The sequence below is a fragment of the Brassica napus genome, chromosome C3 (genome assembly GCF_020379485.1).
Source record: "Brassica napus cultivar Da-Ae chromosome C3, Da-Ae, whole genome shotgun sequence".
Classification (NCBI taxonomy): domain Eukaryota; kingdom Viridiplantae; phylum Streptophyta; class Magnoliopsida; order Brassicales; family Brassicaceae; genus Brassica; species Brassica napus.
Window position 1 is genome coordinate 38990241 of NC_063446.1, and position 16675 is coordinate 39006915.

The 16675-nt window shown below is 38.9% G+C and overlaps 4 protein-coding genes, 1 long non-coding RNA gene and 1 other non-coding gene across 6 annotated transcripts; 2 read left to right on the plus strand and 4 right to left on the minus strand.

Moving 5' to 3' along the window:
* Positions 1 to 2156: 2156 nt before the first annotated feature.
* Positions 2157 to 2263, minus strand: LOC125584609. The gene has a single exon (XR_007321521.1). It is a non-coding gene; the product is annotated as a small nucleolar RNA R71 (small nucleolar RNA).
* A 5583-nt stretch (positions 2264 to 7846) lies between these two features.
* LOC125583556 lies at positions 7847 to 8803 on the minus strand. The gene is made up of 2 exons (XR_007320564.1): positions 8312 to 8803; positions 7847 to 8242 (listed from the first exon to the last, which is right to left on the minus strand). It is a non-coding gene; the product is annotated as an uncharacterized LOC125583556 (long non-coding RNA).
* Positions 8804 to 9022: 219 nt separating this feature from the next.
* LOC106375589 (programmed cell death protein 2-like) lies at positions 9023 to 10800 on the plus strand. Its single transcript, XM_013815540.3, has 5 exons — positions 9023 to 9228; positions 9315 to 9487; positions 9560 to 10105; positions 10174 to 10381; positions 10480 to 10800. The coding sequence occupies exons 1-5, from the start codon at positions 9136 to 9138 to the stop codon at positions 10582 to 10584; spliced, it is 1125 nt and encodes a 374-aa protein (XP_013670994.1). The 5' UTR covers positions 9023 to 9135; the 3' UTR covers positions 10585 to 10800.
* A 167-nt stretch (positions 10801 to 10967) lies between these two features.
* On the plus strand, positions 10968 to 11569 carry LOC106375592. The gene is made up of 2 exons (XM_013815543.3): positions 10968 to 11207; positions 11278 to 11569. Exons 1-2 carry the CDS (start codon positions 10972 to 10974, stop codon positions 11480 to 11482), a joined length of 441 nt encoding a protein of 146 aa, XP_013670997.1. The 5' UTR covers positions 10968 to 10971; the 3' UTR covers positions 11483 to 11569.
* LOC106375596 (uncharacterized protein At5g64816) lies at positions 11480 to 12005 on the minus strand. The gene has a single exon (XM_013815547.3). It carries the CDS (start codon positions 12003 to 12005, stop codon positions 11619 to 11621), a length of 387 nt encoding a protein of 128 aa, XP_013671001.1. The 3' UTR covers positions 11480 to 11618.
* Positions 12006 to 12571: 566 nt separating this feature from the next.
* LOC106375599 (small GTPase LIP1) lies at positions 12572 to 15177 on the minus strand. The gene is made up of 7 exons (XM_013815551.3): positions 14770 to 15177; positions 14114 to 14205; positions 13894 to 14035; positions 13492 to 13796; positions 13340 to 13393; positions 13121 to 13257; positions 12572 to 13053 (listed from the first exon to the last, which is right to left on the minus strand). Exons 1-7 carry the CDS (start codon positions 14861 to 14863, stop codon positions 12852 to 12854), a joined length of 1026 nt encoding a protein of 341 aa, XP_013671005.1. The 5' UTR covers positions 14864 to 15177; the 3' UTR covers positions 12572 to 12851.
* Between the last annotated feature and the right edge of the window lie 1498 nt (positions 15178 to 16675).

The window sequence follows — 16675 nt, forward strand, 5'->3', positions numbered from 1 at the left end:
GTAACTCATATGATGTTAACACAATGAGGAGGACGTGTACATGCAGGAAGTGGCAGATCACAAGAATATGATATCATGCATATTTTCATTGTCTTATCCATTCACTCATGTGCAATTTGATCATATAGATTAGGATTTAGCCATGTTTAGGTTGCATTTTACATACATGAGTCCTTATCAGGTATTGGAGTACCACATGGAGTTCTTGGAGACATTTGGGTGCATTTGGAGCTCAAAAGAGGTGAAAAAGGTGATCATTGGACGAGCAGTGCATGGGAGCGACCTCACCGGAGCGACATCGTGAAGTCGCTGTGACACCCTTTCAGAGCGACTTGACCGGAGCGACACAGCGAGGTCGCTCGCGTCTCCATCACCCGGAGCGACTTGACCGGAGCGACGCAGCGAGGTCGCTCGCGTCTCCATCACTCGGAGCGACGTGACCGGAGCGACGCAGCGAGGTCGCTCGCGAAGAGCAACCCAGAGCGACCTCTCGCAGCGACCCCTCCAGGTCGCTCCCGAAGCCTGGAGCGACCTCCCGGAGCGACTACTGGAGGTCGCTGCGCGCCTTCTGTTTGCTCGAATTCATTTCTACTCAAGGGCCTTTTGGTCATTTCATTATGCACGTTTTTACTTCTGAAAACTTATGTTTTAAGTACTTTTTTTGTAAGCCACCAGGAAAGAATCTCTTTTCCAGAGAACAACTGGAAAAACTCTTTTGGATTCAGATTTCATTGCTCTCATCTTGTGTTCTTGTTGATTTATTATCTATTTCTCTACATGATTAATCTGAAATCCACCATGGGTTTAAGAGGAATCATGGAGATTAGTGAGTAATCACCTTTTGAATTCATGGGTTAGGGAGATTAAGGGTGATTAGGTTAGTTCTAGGATGTTTTAGTGTAGATCATTCTTGTTCCTTGCTAGTAGAGTATTCATAATGCATCTTCTGAGTTAGCCACTCAAAAGTTGATTTTTAGGCATTTCCCACCCACAAGGTATTTGATGAAATGCCTGAGACAGCTCTCCTAAGCTTTTAACATACTTTACCAAAGACATTTGTTGTTAAAGGTGTTAAGATAGCCAATAGACTTGTTAGTAATGATTGATTTCATATTATTCAACCAAAGACATTTGATGTTTGAAATATGTTAGCAAATGAACATTCATCTAGACATAGAGTTTGTTTAAGATTGTGTCTAAGCTTAAAGTTGATATTTTGATTGATCGTTTGTCATCCTTAGTTCGAAACTTGATCACCCAAGGTCTAATCCCTATGCCCATGAGTTCTCCTTTCCCTTAGTCAAGAAAGTATCATTCTGTAATTGCTTTCTAGTATTAGTAGTAGTTTAAAACCCATCTAAATCATCGGTTGCACTTAGATTAAGTTGAGTACTTGCATTCTCATTGCTTTGATATCCCTCAGAAATGGTTCGACATTCACTATACTACAACATTTGTCTTAGGAGCCTTGAAAACTCCTAACATCAAATTGGCGCCGTTGCCAAATTCTGAGTAGATTTAAACATTGAGATTTAGTCACTTGCTTGAGACTAAGTCATTTTAATTTTGTTTTGTTACTGATTCTTTTTCTTCACCTACCTTTCACTTTCAGGTGTATGAACTTGAGGAGCAGGGGTCCATCAAACCTAGTTCCAATAGTAGCAGACATCAGAGCTTTTGAGAGGGAGTGTGCTAGAGCTACAAGAGAAGAAGAACAACAAGCCCACTTGCAGAGATTCAATATTGATATGGAAGATCAACCGCAAGGGGCAGAACACCAACCGCGGGCAGCTCGACCCATTGGTACTTATGACCGGCCCAACATTCATGGTCATAGACTGGGAATCCGAGCACCGGCAGTGGCAGCCAACAACTTTGAGGTCAAGTCGGGACTCCTCAACGTGATCGAGAACAACAAGTATCATGGCTTGGCTCTATAGGACCCATTTGATCACTTGGACAAGTTCGACAGCTACTGTGGGTTGTCAAAAACCAATGGTGTGTCCGAAGATGTCTTAAAGCTTAAGCTATTCCCTTTCTCTTTGGGGGATAAGGCACGCCAGTGGGAGAAGTCTCTACCCAGCGACTCTATCACCACTTGGGATGATTGCAAGAGAGCATTCTTGGAGAAGTTCTTCTCTACTTCAAGAACTGCTAAGCTGAGAAATGAGATTTCCAGCTTTCAACAGAAGAACTTGGAAGGCTTCAGTGAAGCCTGGGAGAGATTCAAGGGCTACCAAGCTCAATGCCCACACCATGGTTTCTCTAAGGAGAGCTTGCTGAGCACATTCTACCGTGGTGCTCTTCCTAAGTACAGGGCCAGACTGGATACAGCTAGCAATGGGTTCTTCTTGAGGAGAACTGGGGAAGATGCAGATGAGCTGGTTGACAACATGGTAAAGAGTGATGCAGTCTACAGTGGAGACCACGACAGAGGCAGTCGAACAGATGATAAGCAGACGAGGAATGAGTTGAAAGCTCTACAGGATAAGATAGACATCCTCCTTGCTGATAAAGCCACACAAGAGCAGCTGCACTTTGTTGGTAACCCAAGCCAAGAGACACCACCTATTGTCCATGAGGTTGAGGGTTTGGAAGGTCAGGAAGAGCTGTGTTTCATCAACAACAATGGTAGCTGGTACAAAAAAGAGTCCAACTTTCAGTACAACAACTACCAAAAGAAATCCTATCCCAACAACCAACAGAGTGGTTATCCGCCTCGAAACAACCAGCAAGGCAGATATCAACCTCAGCAAAACCCCTCATCTGGTTCCTCTGCTACTCAAGAGAGCAGCACTGACACCCTGCTGAAACAAATCTTGGAGTCTCGGACTAGAAGTGAGAAGCATGTTGGTTATGAGTTGAAGAACCTTCATTCCAAGATTGATGGGAGCTACAATGAGCTCAACAACAAGTTCTCACATCTTGCTTCTACAGTCAAGAATTTAGAGAATCAGTTTGCTTCCATGAACACTCACCAGACTCGCCAGCAAGGATCTCTACCTGGAAAATCTGACCAAAACCCCAAGGAGGCCAAAGCTATCACCCTTAGGAGTGGTAAGCAGTTACCTCCTACAACCCTCACCAGGGATGCTGAGAAACTAGGTGAGGAGGTGGCCATCAACTTAGATGATGAAGTAGTGATTGTTGATGAGAAAATCAATGATGAAATCTTGGAGAAGATTGTGGAAGTCAAAGGTAAAGGAAAGGTGGGGGAAGAGAAGAAAACAGTGAAAGATGGTGAAGTTCTTGCTCCAGCAAGTGAGAATTCTTTTGTTCCTCCTCCCTATGAACCCAAACTACCATTCCCTGGTAGATTCAAGAGGCAGCTGCTAGAGAAGTACAAGGCTTTGTTTGAGAAGCAAATGAGTGAAGCTCAGGTTGCAATGCCCATCATCGATGCTTTCATGTTGATTACTCAATACAACAAGTTCCTGAAAGATGTTGTAGCTGCAAAGAAGAAGGAAATGGAAAGCATGATGATTCTTACCCATGAGTGCAGTGCCATCATCCAGAGGCTTGATGTTCCAGAGAAGTTAGAGGATCCAGGATGCTTCACACTACCTTGTGCTCTTGGACCTATGGTATTTGAGAAATGTCTCTACGATTTGGGAATTAGTGTCAGCGTGATGCCTTTGTCTGTAGCAAAGAAGCTTGGATTCACTCAGTACAAGAAGTGTAGACTCTCTCTGGTGTTAGCTGATCGTTAAGTGAAGTACCCTGTGGGCATCTTAGAGGACCTACCTGTGAAGATTGGAAAGTATGAGATACCTACAGATTTTGTGGTGCTTGAGATGGGTGAGGAGGCTCAAGACCCATTGATTCTTGGAAGGCCATTCTTAGCTACAGCAGGAGCAATTGTTAAGGTGAAAGAGGGCACGATTGATCTCCATTTGGGTAAAGGGCATGTTCGCCACTTTGACATCAAGGAGAAAATGAAGAAACCAACTGTGTTCGGGCAAGCCTTCTACATTGAAGAGATGGGCACTCTTGCTGATGAGCACCTTTAAGAGTTACCACCTGAGGACGACGAGGAGGGAGCATCTCCCTCTACTCATTCCTCATAGAAGGTAACCCACTACTTTCCCTTGTATATACCATTTCGTTTTTGCATATTAGCTTTTTCTTTTTGGGTATCTCTCTCTCCTTGACAACACAGAGACTGTGTCATTTAAGTTTGGGGGAGGTACCAAGTATTTGATCACGTTTGCTTTGATGATTTTGAGTCTCATGCATTGCATTATACATATATATTTGCATAAAAAAATCATTTAGTTTGCATCATTTGCATTTCTAGGAGAGTCTAGAGCATATAGGTTGCATTTACTTGCATTGGGAGCAATGATTTGAAATGCCTTGTAAAGAACATTACTTTGCACCTGAGTAGCTTATGCACCTCTCAAAAACACTTGTATGCTTCGAGCCTTGAAGACTCTTCCTGAAACTTGTTGATTGCTGAAACTCAGTCTTTAAAGCCAACTACAACCTTATTTGAACTGAACGAACTTAATACATCTTGCTCATGGTCCCTTGTGTACTGAATCATGGATATACACACTTGAGTTGTCACATCCTTTATGCCAATCTTTTTGACAACCTCTAGTGGTAGACCTCTCCCCAAAATCCCTTCCTCTGTTTAAGCCTTCATTGATTGATGAGTGAGGCCTTTTTCGGAAAGTCTTACATGCACATAATGTTGAGAGTATCGGGAACGACAATGTTTGATCTTCATTCTTGCTAGATTAGGCACATTATTGTCTAGCCATAGGACGGGGGCGAGTGTTGTGAAGTTCGATTTGGGAGTATGAGAAAGTTGAAGGAAAAGAGTGAACTCTTGTGTTTAATTGACTAGTCTTTATGGGATAAGTAGAGAAACTTCTAGCTCGATTTGTGAAAAGTCTTGGCCCCCAAACAAAAACAAAATAAAAAAAGAAAAAATAGAAAAAAAAATGGGGCTAGCAAAGTTGTTTAGAGCTAAGATTTGTTTAGAAGTTAAGAAAATCCTTTATAGATTTCAAAGAAAAAGAGTTTTATGTGCAAAGTGTTCTTCGGGTCTTTTGGTGAGAGATGAGAGTTGGGTTCGACATTATGAAGTGATTGTGTAACTTGTATATTTGGGAAAAGGGTAGAACAATGGAGATTGAGCATTGTATGCATGAGTTGGTCCCTTTCTTAGATATATTATGTGCAATGTCAAGGCTACTCGTTTCGAGAGTAAACCACTTTAAAAGATCATGGATTTCGAACCTCTTGACCCACTTGAATAAAAGCCTTCCCTTACTCAACCAAATGATTTGGACCAATTGACCATTTGCAAGAATTCACTTGATGTTTTATGCTTAATGGATGTGAGAGTTGGTTGATTTGAATGTGTGGATGCTTGATGATGAGTATAAGGGTAAAAAGAGTTGAGATAGGCCTAGAGAAGCTAAAGTGTGATAAGAGAGTGTGCTCATGTTAGATTAGATGTTGAATCGAGTGCTAGTTGTGTTTCTTTTGGCTATGAGCTCCCACCTTCAAACCTCTCTTCCTATGAGTTCTAGAAAGTTCACTTGTGGACAAGTAAAAGAACAAGTTTGGGGGAGTTGATATCTTGCATATTTTCATTGTCTTATTCATTCACCCATGTGCATTTTGATCATATAGACTAGGATTTAGCCATGTTTAGGTTGCATTTTGCATACATGAGTCCTTATCAGGTATTGGAGTACCACATGGAGTTCTTGGAGACATTTGGGTGCATTTGGAGCTCAAAAGAGGTGAAAAAGGTGATCATTGGACGAGCAGTGCATGGGAGCGACCTCACATGAGCGACACCGTGAAGTCGCTGTGACACCCTTTCAGAGCGACTTGACTGGAGTGACGCAGCGGGGTCGCTCGCGTCTCCATCACCCGGAGAGACTTGACCGGAGCGACGCAGCGAGGTCGCTCGCGTCTCCATCACTCGGAGCGACGTGACCGGAGCGACGCAGCGAGGTCGCTTGCGAAGAGCGACCCAGAGCGACGTCTCGCAGCGACCCTTCCAGGTTGCTCCCGAAGCCTGAAGCGACTACTGGAGGTCGCTGCGCGCCTTCTGTTTGCTCGAATTCATTTCTACTTAAGGGCATTTTGGTCATTTCATTATGCACGTTTTTACTTCTGAAAACCTATGTTTTAAGTACTTTTTTTGTAAGCCACCAGGAAAGAATCTCTTTTCCAGAGAACAACTAGAAAAACTCCTTTTGATTCAGATTTCATTGCTCTCGTTCTTGTTGATTTCTTATCTATTTCTCTACATGATTAATCTGAAATCCACCATGGGTTTAAGAGGAATCATGGAGATTAGTGAGTGATCACCTTTTGAATTCATGGGTTAGGGAGATTAAGGGTGATTAGGTTAGTTCTAGGATGTTTTAGTGTAGATCATTCTTGTTCCTTGCTAGTAGAGTATTCATAATGCATCTTCTGAGTTGGCCACTCAAAAGTTGATCTTTAGGCATTTCCCACCCACAAGGTGTTTGATGAAATGCTTGAGACAACTCTCCTAAGCTTTTAACACACTTTACCAAAGACATTTGTTGTTAAATGTGTTAAGATAGCCAATAGACTTGTTAGTAATGATTGCTTTCATATTATTTAACCAAAGACATTTGATGTTTGAAATATGTTAGCAAATGAACATTCATCTAGACATAGAGTTTGTTTAAGATTGTGTCTAAGCTTAAGGTTGATAGTTTGATTGATCGTTTGCCATCCTTAGTTCGAAACTTGATCACCCAAGGTCTAATCCCTATGCTCATGAGTTCTCTTTTCCCTTAGTCAAGAAAGTATCATTCTGTAATTGCTTTCTAGTATTAGTAGTAGTTTAAAACCCATCTAAATCATCGGTTGCATTTAGATTAAGTGAGTACTTGCATTCTCATTGCTTTGATATCCCTCAGAACTGGTTCGACATTCACTATACTACAACATTTGTCTTAGGAGCCTTGAAAACTCCTAACATCAGAATACCATTTGAACATGCCTATGGAGCGATGATAGATGTTGGCTTGGATGCTGATGATTATGTTTCTGAGTTCTTCTCCACTCATATATGGCAAATGACTTACAGTTATTCTATCAACACAGTTAGAGGACCACGATTTTGGATGAAGAAGGGCAAATACAACACAGTTATAGGACCACGATTTTTGATGAAGAAGGGCAGATACAAGTTAGTGGTGGAACCACCAGAGCCTTCACTTCCTGGGAGGAAAAAAAAGAATATGAAAAAGAGCTATCCGAGAATGAAAGGTAAACATGAATCACCGAAGTAGACGAGGAAGAAGCAAGAAGAAACGCTTGGAAGCGAGGCCGCATAATGCTTTGCTCCAAATGCGGGGAAGCTGACCATAATGCAGCTAGATGCAAAATTCACCCAAAGAAGAAGATCAAGACTGAACCCAAAGCGGGAAGCTCTTCTGGACCCGAAGCTGCAACCGTTTGACAGCCATCTCCTACTTGTGTTTTGCGTTTGTTATTGGTGTAAAGTAGCTAGTACTTCTCTTTCGTTGTTAAGTGTTATGTTATGTGTGTATAGTTTTCATGGTTTTAAAACTTCAACTTATTTTTTGCCTACTTGTTCTCTGTTTTCACGGTTTTATGAAGAACATATGTTATTATGAATATTGTCTTTACTGTGTCGTTGTTGTCTTTGTTGTGTTGTTGTTGTATTTATTATGAACATCTGGATCATCTCCTGTCTCTGTTTTTTTATGCATCATCTGGATCATTTCTTGTCTCTGGTCAAGAATAATATTTGGTAAATTTTTAATGCATCATCTAGATCATCTCTTGTCTCTATTTCGAGTCTACTCTCACACAGGGAAGATCAAACATGGAATAATTCATAAAGATGAAGCCAAATGAGACAATACATTAGGTAATAAAGCAACACATAAACAGGCTGGTGTTCATAACTTATCTTACGTAAACATATGAATCTCGTCATTGCTCCTAGATAACACATAAAAGGACAATACATTCTCTTTTACTAACAAACACAATTACCAAAATTTACTACAAAGCAGTGTAATAACTCCAAGACAACCATTATCTTTTGAAGCTTCATCCTTTGAAGCTCACCTTCCTCAGAATTATCACTAACAATCATCCTAAGACCTTCAAATTCTTCTTCAAGTGTTCTCTGTCTTGTTTCCACCATAAGAATCTCTTCATTCCAAGTTTCATTAACCCATTTAAAGAGATGATTTTCTCCAATTCTCTGCAACAAAAGCTAACTCGTGAAACCAGCAAAAACAAACAGTTTTTCATTTTAATGAGTTAAACGTACCTGCACAGCTACTTTATACCGATAAAATTTTCAAAATGGATTCTTCCTTGTCTTCGAAACATAAGTAGTAATGCCACATCCACGCCAACACCGTGTTGGAACACCATGAATTGACAGTGCATTTATCCTTGAACAAGAACCTTCACCTCTCATGTTTTCACCCCATTCTCTAATTTACACAGAATCAAACACAAAGAACCCGTAAGCAACAATTTATCCAACATTGAAAACGGAGAGGACTTATGAACAGAAGAAGAAGAAGATAGTGGATTCGACGACTTACCCAGAAATCACTTGCTCAAATTCATTCCTTCTCTCTTTTATGGTCGATGTCCCAGTTTTCTCTACGAACCCTAATTTTAAAAATTGAAGAAAATCCCTCCAATAAGTATGTGAAATCGGGTTGAAGTATTAGAGTTGGGTTAAGGTTTAATCGGATCTTTTATTGGGCAATCAGGTGTTTTTAATCGCGAATTTGAGTCATTAAACGTGATTTAGGTAATCTGTTTAAAATTGTGGAAAATCGATCGATTATTTTGTTTAGAGAGACAATTGATGAGGCAAGAAGTCTGGGTGGAAAAATCGTTGGTTTATGTAGTTCAGGGGGCCAATCGACGTCAACCAAAAAAACACAACTGGTTCAATTGAAATCGTTCAATTCAATTTAAACCAATTGGTTCGATTTAAACCGGTTTTCTAATTACCCTAACTGGCTTTAGTCTTTCCACCTCTCGCTTCGTCGTCCTCACCGTTGTTGTTTCGAAACAGAGCTAACTTCACCAAGAATCTCTCTGTTCTGCTTTGGTCGGAGAACTGTTATCATCATGGTCGGAGTTCTTCTGGGTTTGCCTGGACAGTGGGCAGAAGGCGAGCTCGAGTCTTCTGATCACTACACAACTAAAATCGGAGGTCTTCCGGTAACACTCCTTCTCTTCATCACTTCTTTTTCACATATAAAGTTCAGATTTTTCTTTATGGGTTTTGATCATAAGTCTGCTTCCAGGATTGGCCGCCATTACCAGATGATGTAGTGAAACCAGAGCTGCTCAGTTGTTGTTCATGTGGAAGTAAACTCTCCCTTGTAGCTCAGGTTTACTCCCCAATCTCAACTGAAGAAGAGCGTACGCTCTATATCTTCGGTTGCTTGATGCCTAAATGTGGAGCTTCTGAACAAAGGTTTTATCTTTTTATCTCATTATTTCTCTAAGAATGATCAAAGGTCTGAAATTTGTTCTGGTCTTGGTTCAGCTGGAGAGCTTTAAGCGTTCAGAAAGCTATAAAGGAGAAAGAATCTATTGATTCAGAGGATCTTCCTGTTGCCTCACCTAAGGATACACCTTCTAAAACTCATTGGTTAGACGATGATGATGATGAAGAAGATTTTGATTTTGATTTTGAGAGTTTAGCTAAAGAAATTGCGGAAGCTGCTACTACCGTTGCATCCAACTCTAAGAAACCGAAGAGTAAACCGAGCGGCAGTGCTAGCTCAGGGACTAAAGCAAAGCCTTCACCTTTGAAATCATTGGATCAGTTTAAAGTCGAGACTGGTCCGGTGCTTCCCTGCTTCTACATTTACACAAAGGAAGAGAAAGTCTCGATAAAAGATGTGGATCGTGTCTCCATGAGTTACTCTTCTATGTCCATTAAGGATAAAGAACCAAGCAAGAACGATGAGAGTGAAGCTGAAGAAGCTTGGGAGGATGAGAAGTATGAATATGACAAAGCCTTGAATGCAGATAGGACTTACCTTAAGTTCAAAAAACGGCTAGATGCGAACTCTGAGCAATGTTTCAGGTAATCATTGCTCGTATCTTTTACTGAATGGTTTTTGAGCTTTGGTCTGACTGTCTCTTCATGGTCAGGTACTCATATGAAGGTAAACCGTTGCTGGCCACGGAAGACCTGAAGTCTCCTGAGAAGTGCAGACGTTGCGACTCTCCGATGGTCTTTGAGATGCAACTCATGTCTCCTTTGATATATTTTCTGCATGAGGCTGTTGTTGATGAAGGGCTGAAGCAATCGTTGGATAACTGGGATTGGATGACACTTATTGTCTACACTTGTACCAAGGTATGGGATCTCTCATATATTCCAACTAGTTAACTCAATAGTCTTCAAGAAAATAGTTTTTTAAAATCATTTGGGAGCTTAATGATAACTGTTTGTAGAGCTGTGCAACTGCGGTGGATGGCAATTGGGTTGTTGGTGAGGGTTGTATAGCCGTGCAGTATGAGAAGCCGATGAATCTTGATCATGCTAGCTTCTTCAAATGAAGTGATACTTTGATTGGTTGAGAAGATGTGATGAAGGGATTATAGAAAAGAATCTGGACAATGATATGGTTTTGATCAAGGGTTCAGGACAGGTTACCTAGAAGAGGGAGCTGCTCAAATTTTGTGTGTGTTTTTTTTTTGTTTAAACTTATACGAGACAAAAACGAGTCTTTTTCTATGTAATGTCTAATTAAATATTGGATTGGTTTCGATTAAGTTGTCTCTAAAGTCAATGCAAGTGTTACGCAAGAACCGTTCAAATAACCAAAAGTCTGATCTGCTTCTATTGGTGCGAGAAACATGGCGTCAACTTTATCTCATCTTTCATATCCTTTTGGTCCCTTTCTTGATTTCTCTGAAGCTTCTTAACGAATTAATATATAGGTCATGAATGAATCAAGAAGAATCAGATTTAGTTTCTTCATCATCATCATCATCTTGATCTCTGGGGGGATTTTACCGGTATCTTCAGATGATGATGGTGTGGCCAAGAAAGAAGAGAATCCGTCACTTGTAAAGATCATATGTGGGATCTTTGGCAAGAAATTTCCTCCTAGCTCTTGGGAATTGATTCAAGGAGCAATGCAGAAGATCCAAACGAAGCTTTACCCTCCAAATATAGAGTAAACAAACAAGCATTCATACACTATGATCTTGGTTTTTAAGCTCATATGTGTTGTTTTGTTATGACAGTTTCAGAAGCAACAGCGACAAAAACACCAAGGACAAAGAAGGAGAAGACAAAGTAGAGAAAGTGAAAGAAGCGGCCACAAGGAGCCTTGAATTAAGCAAGGAAGCCATTGAAGAATCAGCGAAACTAGCAGGAGGTGTTGTAGGAGAAGCAGTTCACAAAACAGCTGAGAAAGTTGCTAAACAAACCTCACATGATGAAATGTAAATGTAACCCACCAAAGATTTGCTCATAATGTTATTTAACTTACAAAAAAAAAATCAGATTCAAAAGGAACGAATCATAGCGTTCAGACTCAAACTTAAACAACACAAAAGAGAGATTCAAACTCTTAAAAAACATATCAAGAAGAGCGAGAAGAAGAAGAAGAGAGCTTAAGACACTCACTCTGACACCTCCTAAGACAAATGTCATTCCAGTTAGCAACTTGGTGCTGGTTGACACAGACGGTTCGAGCACAAGCATCAGAGCAAGCGTCAAGCTCAGATACGCCGCAGACAGTAACACAAGTGTCGGGAATAGGATCTTTAGAGAAAGCTCCAACTTTCTTCAGCATTCTTTTGGAAGTGCAAACTCTTTCGCAGACAAAGATCTCGTCAGAGCTTTTCTCTCTTCCCCGAGCACTCTTGATCCTCTCTTCTTCGCCGCGTCTCTTCTTTATCCTCAGTGCTTGTCCTCCGATTAGCGCAGGGACTGCTGCTGCTAACAGAGGCCACCACACTTCCACCATTTTCTTTTTGTTAAAGACTTCAAAATTTATATCACACCAGGAATTAATCAAGAACACAAAGTTAAAGAAAAGCTTGTAACTTTAATGAAGTGATATAAAATTTAAAAATTCAAGCTTTTTGGTTTGAGAGAAATCAATTACTAGATTTTCAGTAATCAACAATTCCGAAACGTAAACTGAACCCAATCAAATTCGAAATTGAATAAAAGGAGATTGAGCAAATGGTACAGAACTACGGATTAGGGTTTAGGGTTTTTGCACATGTAAATAGAGACATAGATTAGGGTTTTCAGCTGAATTTAGCAACCCAGAAGGTTCTAAGAGAAGAAAGATTCAATGGAAAGTGTAATTCTTAGGGAACAAAGTCACATACCTTCGCTGTTTTATCTCGCTGGTGTTAGGAACAGCTTGTCGTGTCCAACTCTTTTGTGTGTGTCTCTCTCCTCTATCTCTGTTAAAATGTACGAGTGAATAATTCTTTTTAATATTTACCAAAAGCTGAATTAAATCAAACATTTTCTTTTGTAAATAAATATCAAATTTGGGTGATAATAAATCGAAACAAATGTACAAAAACAGATTGTAAATTCAACATATATTTATCAATAAGTACTATTATAAATCATTCACAGTTTTTCTTATTCTGTTTCAGACAGAATTTGCTACGAGAACAATCAAAAGAGGGAGGGTTTGGTTACTGGTTACACGCATATTCACTTTACCACTATCTCGAAAGAAAAGAAAAACCATTGGAACATTCAAAAAAGAATACTCATAGATACCATCAATACCAAAAGCAACACATCTTCATTAAGTTTTCTTGTAACGATAAAGAGATGCATGGTTTCAAACGTTAATATCCATTCGCTTTGATCTACCACTGCCATTGTTACTTGTTTCACTCGAAAGTGAGAATCTCGGGATAGCGTAGTTGTCAGGAGTAGAGACCGGCTGCTGTGGAAATAGCGTAGGAGGCGGAGTTAGGTTGCGTTGTGCTGGAAGTGGCGGTAACGTGTTGTTGTTGTACTTGTAAGGATCTCCATGTAAACTGCAACAATCAACTGTTAAGACCAAACCTGACTTTTAAAAGATCTTTGCTTTTAGCGTTGTTTTACCTTGTCCGCTTGTAGAATTGGTCATCATCGCTTGTGATCTCGTCGTCTAACCGTTGGGATGATGAGGTTCGATGCGGCGAAATAGACCACGGTGAAGCTGCTGGTTGTTCATCTGAGAAATATCTTCTTCTTATCAACTGTTAAAAATTGTTTTATCGGTTTAGAGAAGGGTACTTTGGAGATGTAGCCATAAAGAAAGGTGTGTTTAATGACACTAACCATCCGGAAAAATTTGTTCAAAGCTTCCTTATCGTATCTGGTTTCTTTGGCCGCCTGTGCCAAAACCCACGCACCAGATCATACAAGTTAAAAGGCAAAACACTATGTACGGTAAAGAGAAACTAGTGTGATTAGTCTGCATGGTTACTTACCGCTATGAGACCGCTATTACCAGGAAAGCTTTCAAAGAGAGGAAGCTCTTCGCTTGAGGAAAGCAAACCTTGCTTCTCGACCCAATGACGAGCTGCATCGACAAGGTTTCCGCTGCTTCCTTTTGTTCCTTCTTTTGCAGCAATATCTGCTTTGTTTCCAACAACAATGTACGGAACAGGAAGACCACCAGGACCTCCTGAGGGAAGAGGAGCTGAAAAGGTTCCAGTCGCTGCAACCTCAGACGCCCATTTCTGCAAGCTAGTTTTTGTTCTTCTTTGAGACAGATCATGAACAAATATAACTCCTGCAAATAGGTAAATTTCTCGCTTCATGACATTGTTTCAGAGACAAAAAAAAAAAAAGGATAAACAACATGGATACATAAGTGACCTAGGAGAGACCATTGATTTGTGAATAGAAGAGTGAGCGGCAATCTTTGTATCTCTCGTGCCCTGAAACATCCCAGAGCTCAACAAAGAAATCTCTCTCTGCGTCCCCTTGAATGCTACTCGAAGAACTAGCTGGACTCCCGTAAGTTATATGCTACACAACAGGAAAGTAGGAGAAAAAAAAGTCAAAACTTCTGCTCCATAAGCATTTAAATAAGAGAACATAAGTTACCTTGACACCAACTGTGCATCCAATCGTTTGAGATGGGCGATGAATAGAAGAACCTTTGTTAATGAGGTGTACAAGTGATGTTTTCCCCACACCTAACAAAAAAAAGAAAAAATTGAGATTCGAAAAGATTAAAATTAACTCAAATAATGCAAAGTATGAATATTTTCAGACTTTTGAGCTCAACCATTGACATGAGCCATGAGCAAAAGCAAACACAGTAAGTAACACTCGCTAAGGAAAACAATGTTGACTAAAGATAGCTCAACGAGCACACAATCATTACCCCTAACCACAATGATCTATCTACCTGAGCCACACATGATCAGGTATAGCATGAGTGTCCAAATAGTATAAACCAATCTTAACAAAACCCATTGTAAACGACTAACTTGGTTTGGTTCCATATAATCTAAGAAACCTACATGAAGGTAGAGCTTGTGATTTACCTGAATCCACCAACAACCAAGACTCAACATGAACATGAGCCATGACTCATCATAAGCAAAAATCAAACACGGAAAGTAACTAACAGAGTGTAAGGAAAACAATGTTGGCTTTAAGATACTAACTAAACGACCACACAACCATTACTCCTAACCACAATGATCTATCAATCAATCTGAATCATCCTATAAAACCTAACTAGATCAATATACCTGAATCACCAACGACCAAGACTCGAACTTGGCCACATAATGGAGCTAAGATCTGCTCTTTGCTTTCCCTTTCACGTTCTCTCCAAAACTTCATTTTTTTTTTTATTTTTGCTCATACACTAACACTCATAGCACACCAACACTAATCAATCTCGATTCAGATTCTTTTCGATCGAGAGAAGCAGCGGGATCTGCGATTACGACAAAACGGAATCCAAATTGTTTACACAGATCTCTCCAGCGTAATCAATGAAGTAGGGTTCGGTCGTCTTCCTCCACGAATGAATCTGGATCGAGATCAGAGATTCCCTTGGAAAATACTAACAAGTTAGTGTTTCAGATTTGGGCGGAAGAACAATTGAAACGACTTCCTTTCCTGTGTTTAACAGTTTACCCCAGAAAAACCGGATCGTAAATCAAACCGATCAAACTAAATCTCTTATAAACCGGAGTCATTTCAACCGGGATAGTAATTTCCATATGTGAACCGGAAAAGCTACCGCTGAGTCGCATATGGGCTTTTCCACAAATACTTATGTTAACGAACTGAGTTTTTATAATAATGTTTGTTCATTAAATAATTTTAAGATTTTGTTATACTACGATTTTTATCGATCGTAAAATGACGAATAAAAATGTTGGTCTCTTAAATGTATCATTGTTGTTGAAGAATTAATGTATTACAGTTCATTTTAATTATTTTTAAAACTTCATATACACAAAAAAAATTAAGTTTTGCGATTGACACAAATCACCAAAACTAGATAGGCATCATCGATTGTATAATGATAAAAGAGTATTAGGTTTTCTGCTTTCGATTTGTTTACTATTGAATCTCCATATGTGATCTCATTTTTCACCTCTATAAAATTGTGTTTTCGTTCTCGTCTCTGAATCATTGATATAAATTTAGTGCTTTAAAAAAAAAAAATTCTATGAATTCGGTGAATTATATAAGTATTAATTTAAAAATATAGACATTTGTAAAAATTAGTTCCACTTCAGATATATATCTAAGAATCAATATTTTGAAGAAAATCACCGGGAAACTCTATTAAGAGATAAATGTTCAAATCTAATATATCAAGTTATAGAATATAAGTGCAGACTCGAAATATAAATGTTTGTCTAGTATATATTCACCAGTATGGTCTAAAAATCATCTAATTCTAGAACAAAAAAAAATTACTTATTTTATTAGCTTATGCTTTTGAGGTTTAGTTACGTATATAGATAAAAAAATATATAATAATTTACCATTCTAGTATATGTAAACTATAAACTAAGAACTGTTTGATTTATTAAATGATAAACCATAAAATTTATAATAAATAGTTCAAATCTCTCATTCTTACAATTATAATAGTTATATAGGATATTAGGGAGAAACAAATATCAAACGAATGATCAAATTTCTCATTCTTCGAACAAAATCAAAAGAATGTGACTGTAATCTTGTCACGATATTTCATTAAAAGTTTTTTAAGAAACAAATCAAGACTAAATTATTTAAGAGAATTCCATATGATAGTTTTTTTAAGTTTTTGTCACAAAATAGTTCTCAATGAGAAAAATGACCAAAATAAGTTTTAATGGGTGTGGTTTTGAAGATAGCTTTTTACCCTAGGGTTAACTACTCTAAACTTAGAGTTTAAAGTTAATGGGTGTGGTTTTGAAGATAGAGTTTCAAATTTTAAAAAATAAAAAATTAAAAATTTCAAAATAAAAAAGAGCTATTTAGGTCATTTTCTTTGCCCATTATTTAATCTGAATGAAATAATATATATAGTGCTTCCAATATTAAAAATCACTTCGATTTGAAGAAGTGTTTTTTTTTGGATTGTCAGGATCACTTCGATTTAAAGTTTATCTCTAAACATATGAATAGTTTAATCTTTTAAAAATT

Coding starts and splice junctions, on each gene's coding strand:
- LOC106375596 (XM_013815547.3), bottom strand. CDS start 12,005: ATGGTGGAAGTGTGGTGGCCTCTGTTAGCAGCAGCAGTCCCTGCGCTA.
- LOC106375599 (XM_013815551.3), bottom strand. CDS start 14,863: ATGAAGTTTTGGAGAGAACGTGAAAGGGAAAGCAAAGAGCAGATCTTA. Junction 14,206..14,769: donor CTTGGTCGTTGGTGATTCAG/GTATATTGATCT, acceptor TTTTTTTGTTAG/GTGTGGGGAAAACATCACTT. Junction 13,054..13,120: donor CAATTCTACAAGCGGACAAG/GTAAAACAACGC, acceptor TGATTGTTGCAG/TTTACATGGAGATCCTTACA.
- LOC106375589 (XM_013815540.3), top strand. CDS start 9,136: ATGGTCGGAGTTCTTCTGGGTTTGCCTGGACAGTGGGCAGAAGGCGAG. Junction 9,488..9,559: donor TGTGGAGCTTCTGAACAAAG/GTTTTATCTTTT, acceptor GTCTTGGTTCAG/CTGGAGAGCTTTAAGCGTTC. Junction 10,382..10,479: donor TTGTCTACACTTGTACCAAG/GTATGGGATCTC, acceptor AACTGTTTGTAG/AGCTGTGCAACTGCGGTGGA.
- LOC106375592 (XM_013815543.3), top strand. CDS start 10,972: ATGAATGAATCAAGAAGAATCAGATTTAGTTTCTTCATCATCATCATC. Junction 11,208..11,277: donor CTTTACCCTCCAAATATAGA/GTAAACAAACAA, acceptor TTGTTATGACAG/TTTCAGAAGCAACAGCGACA.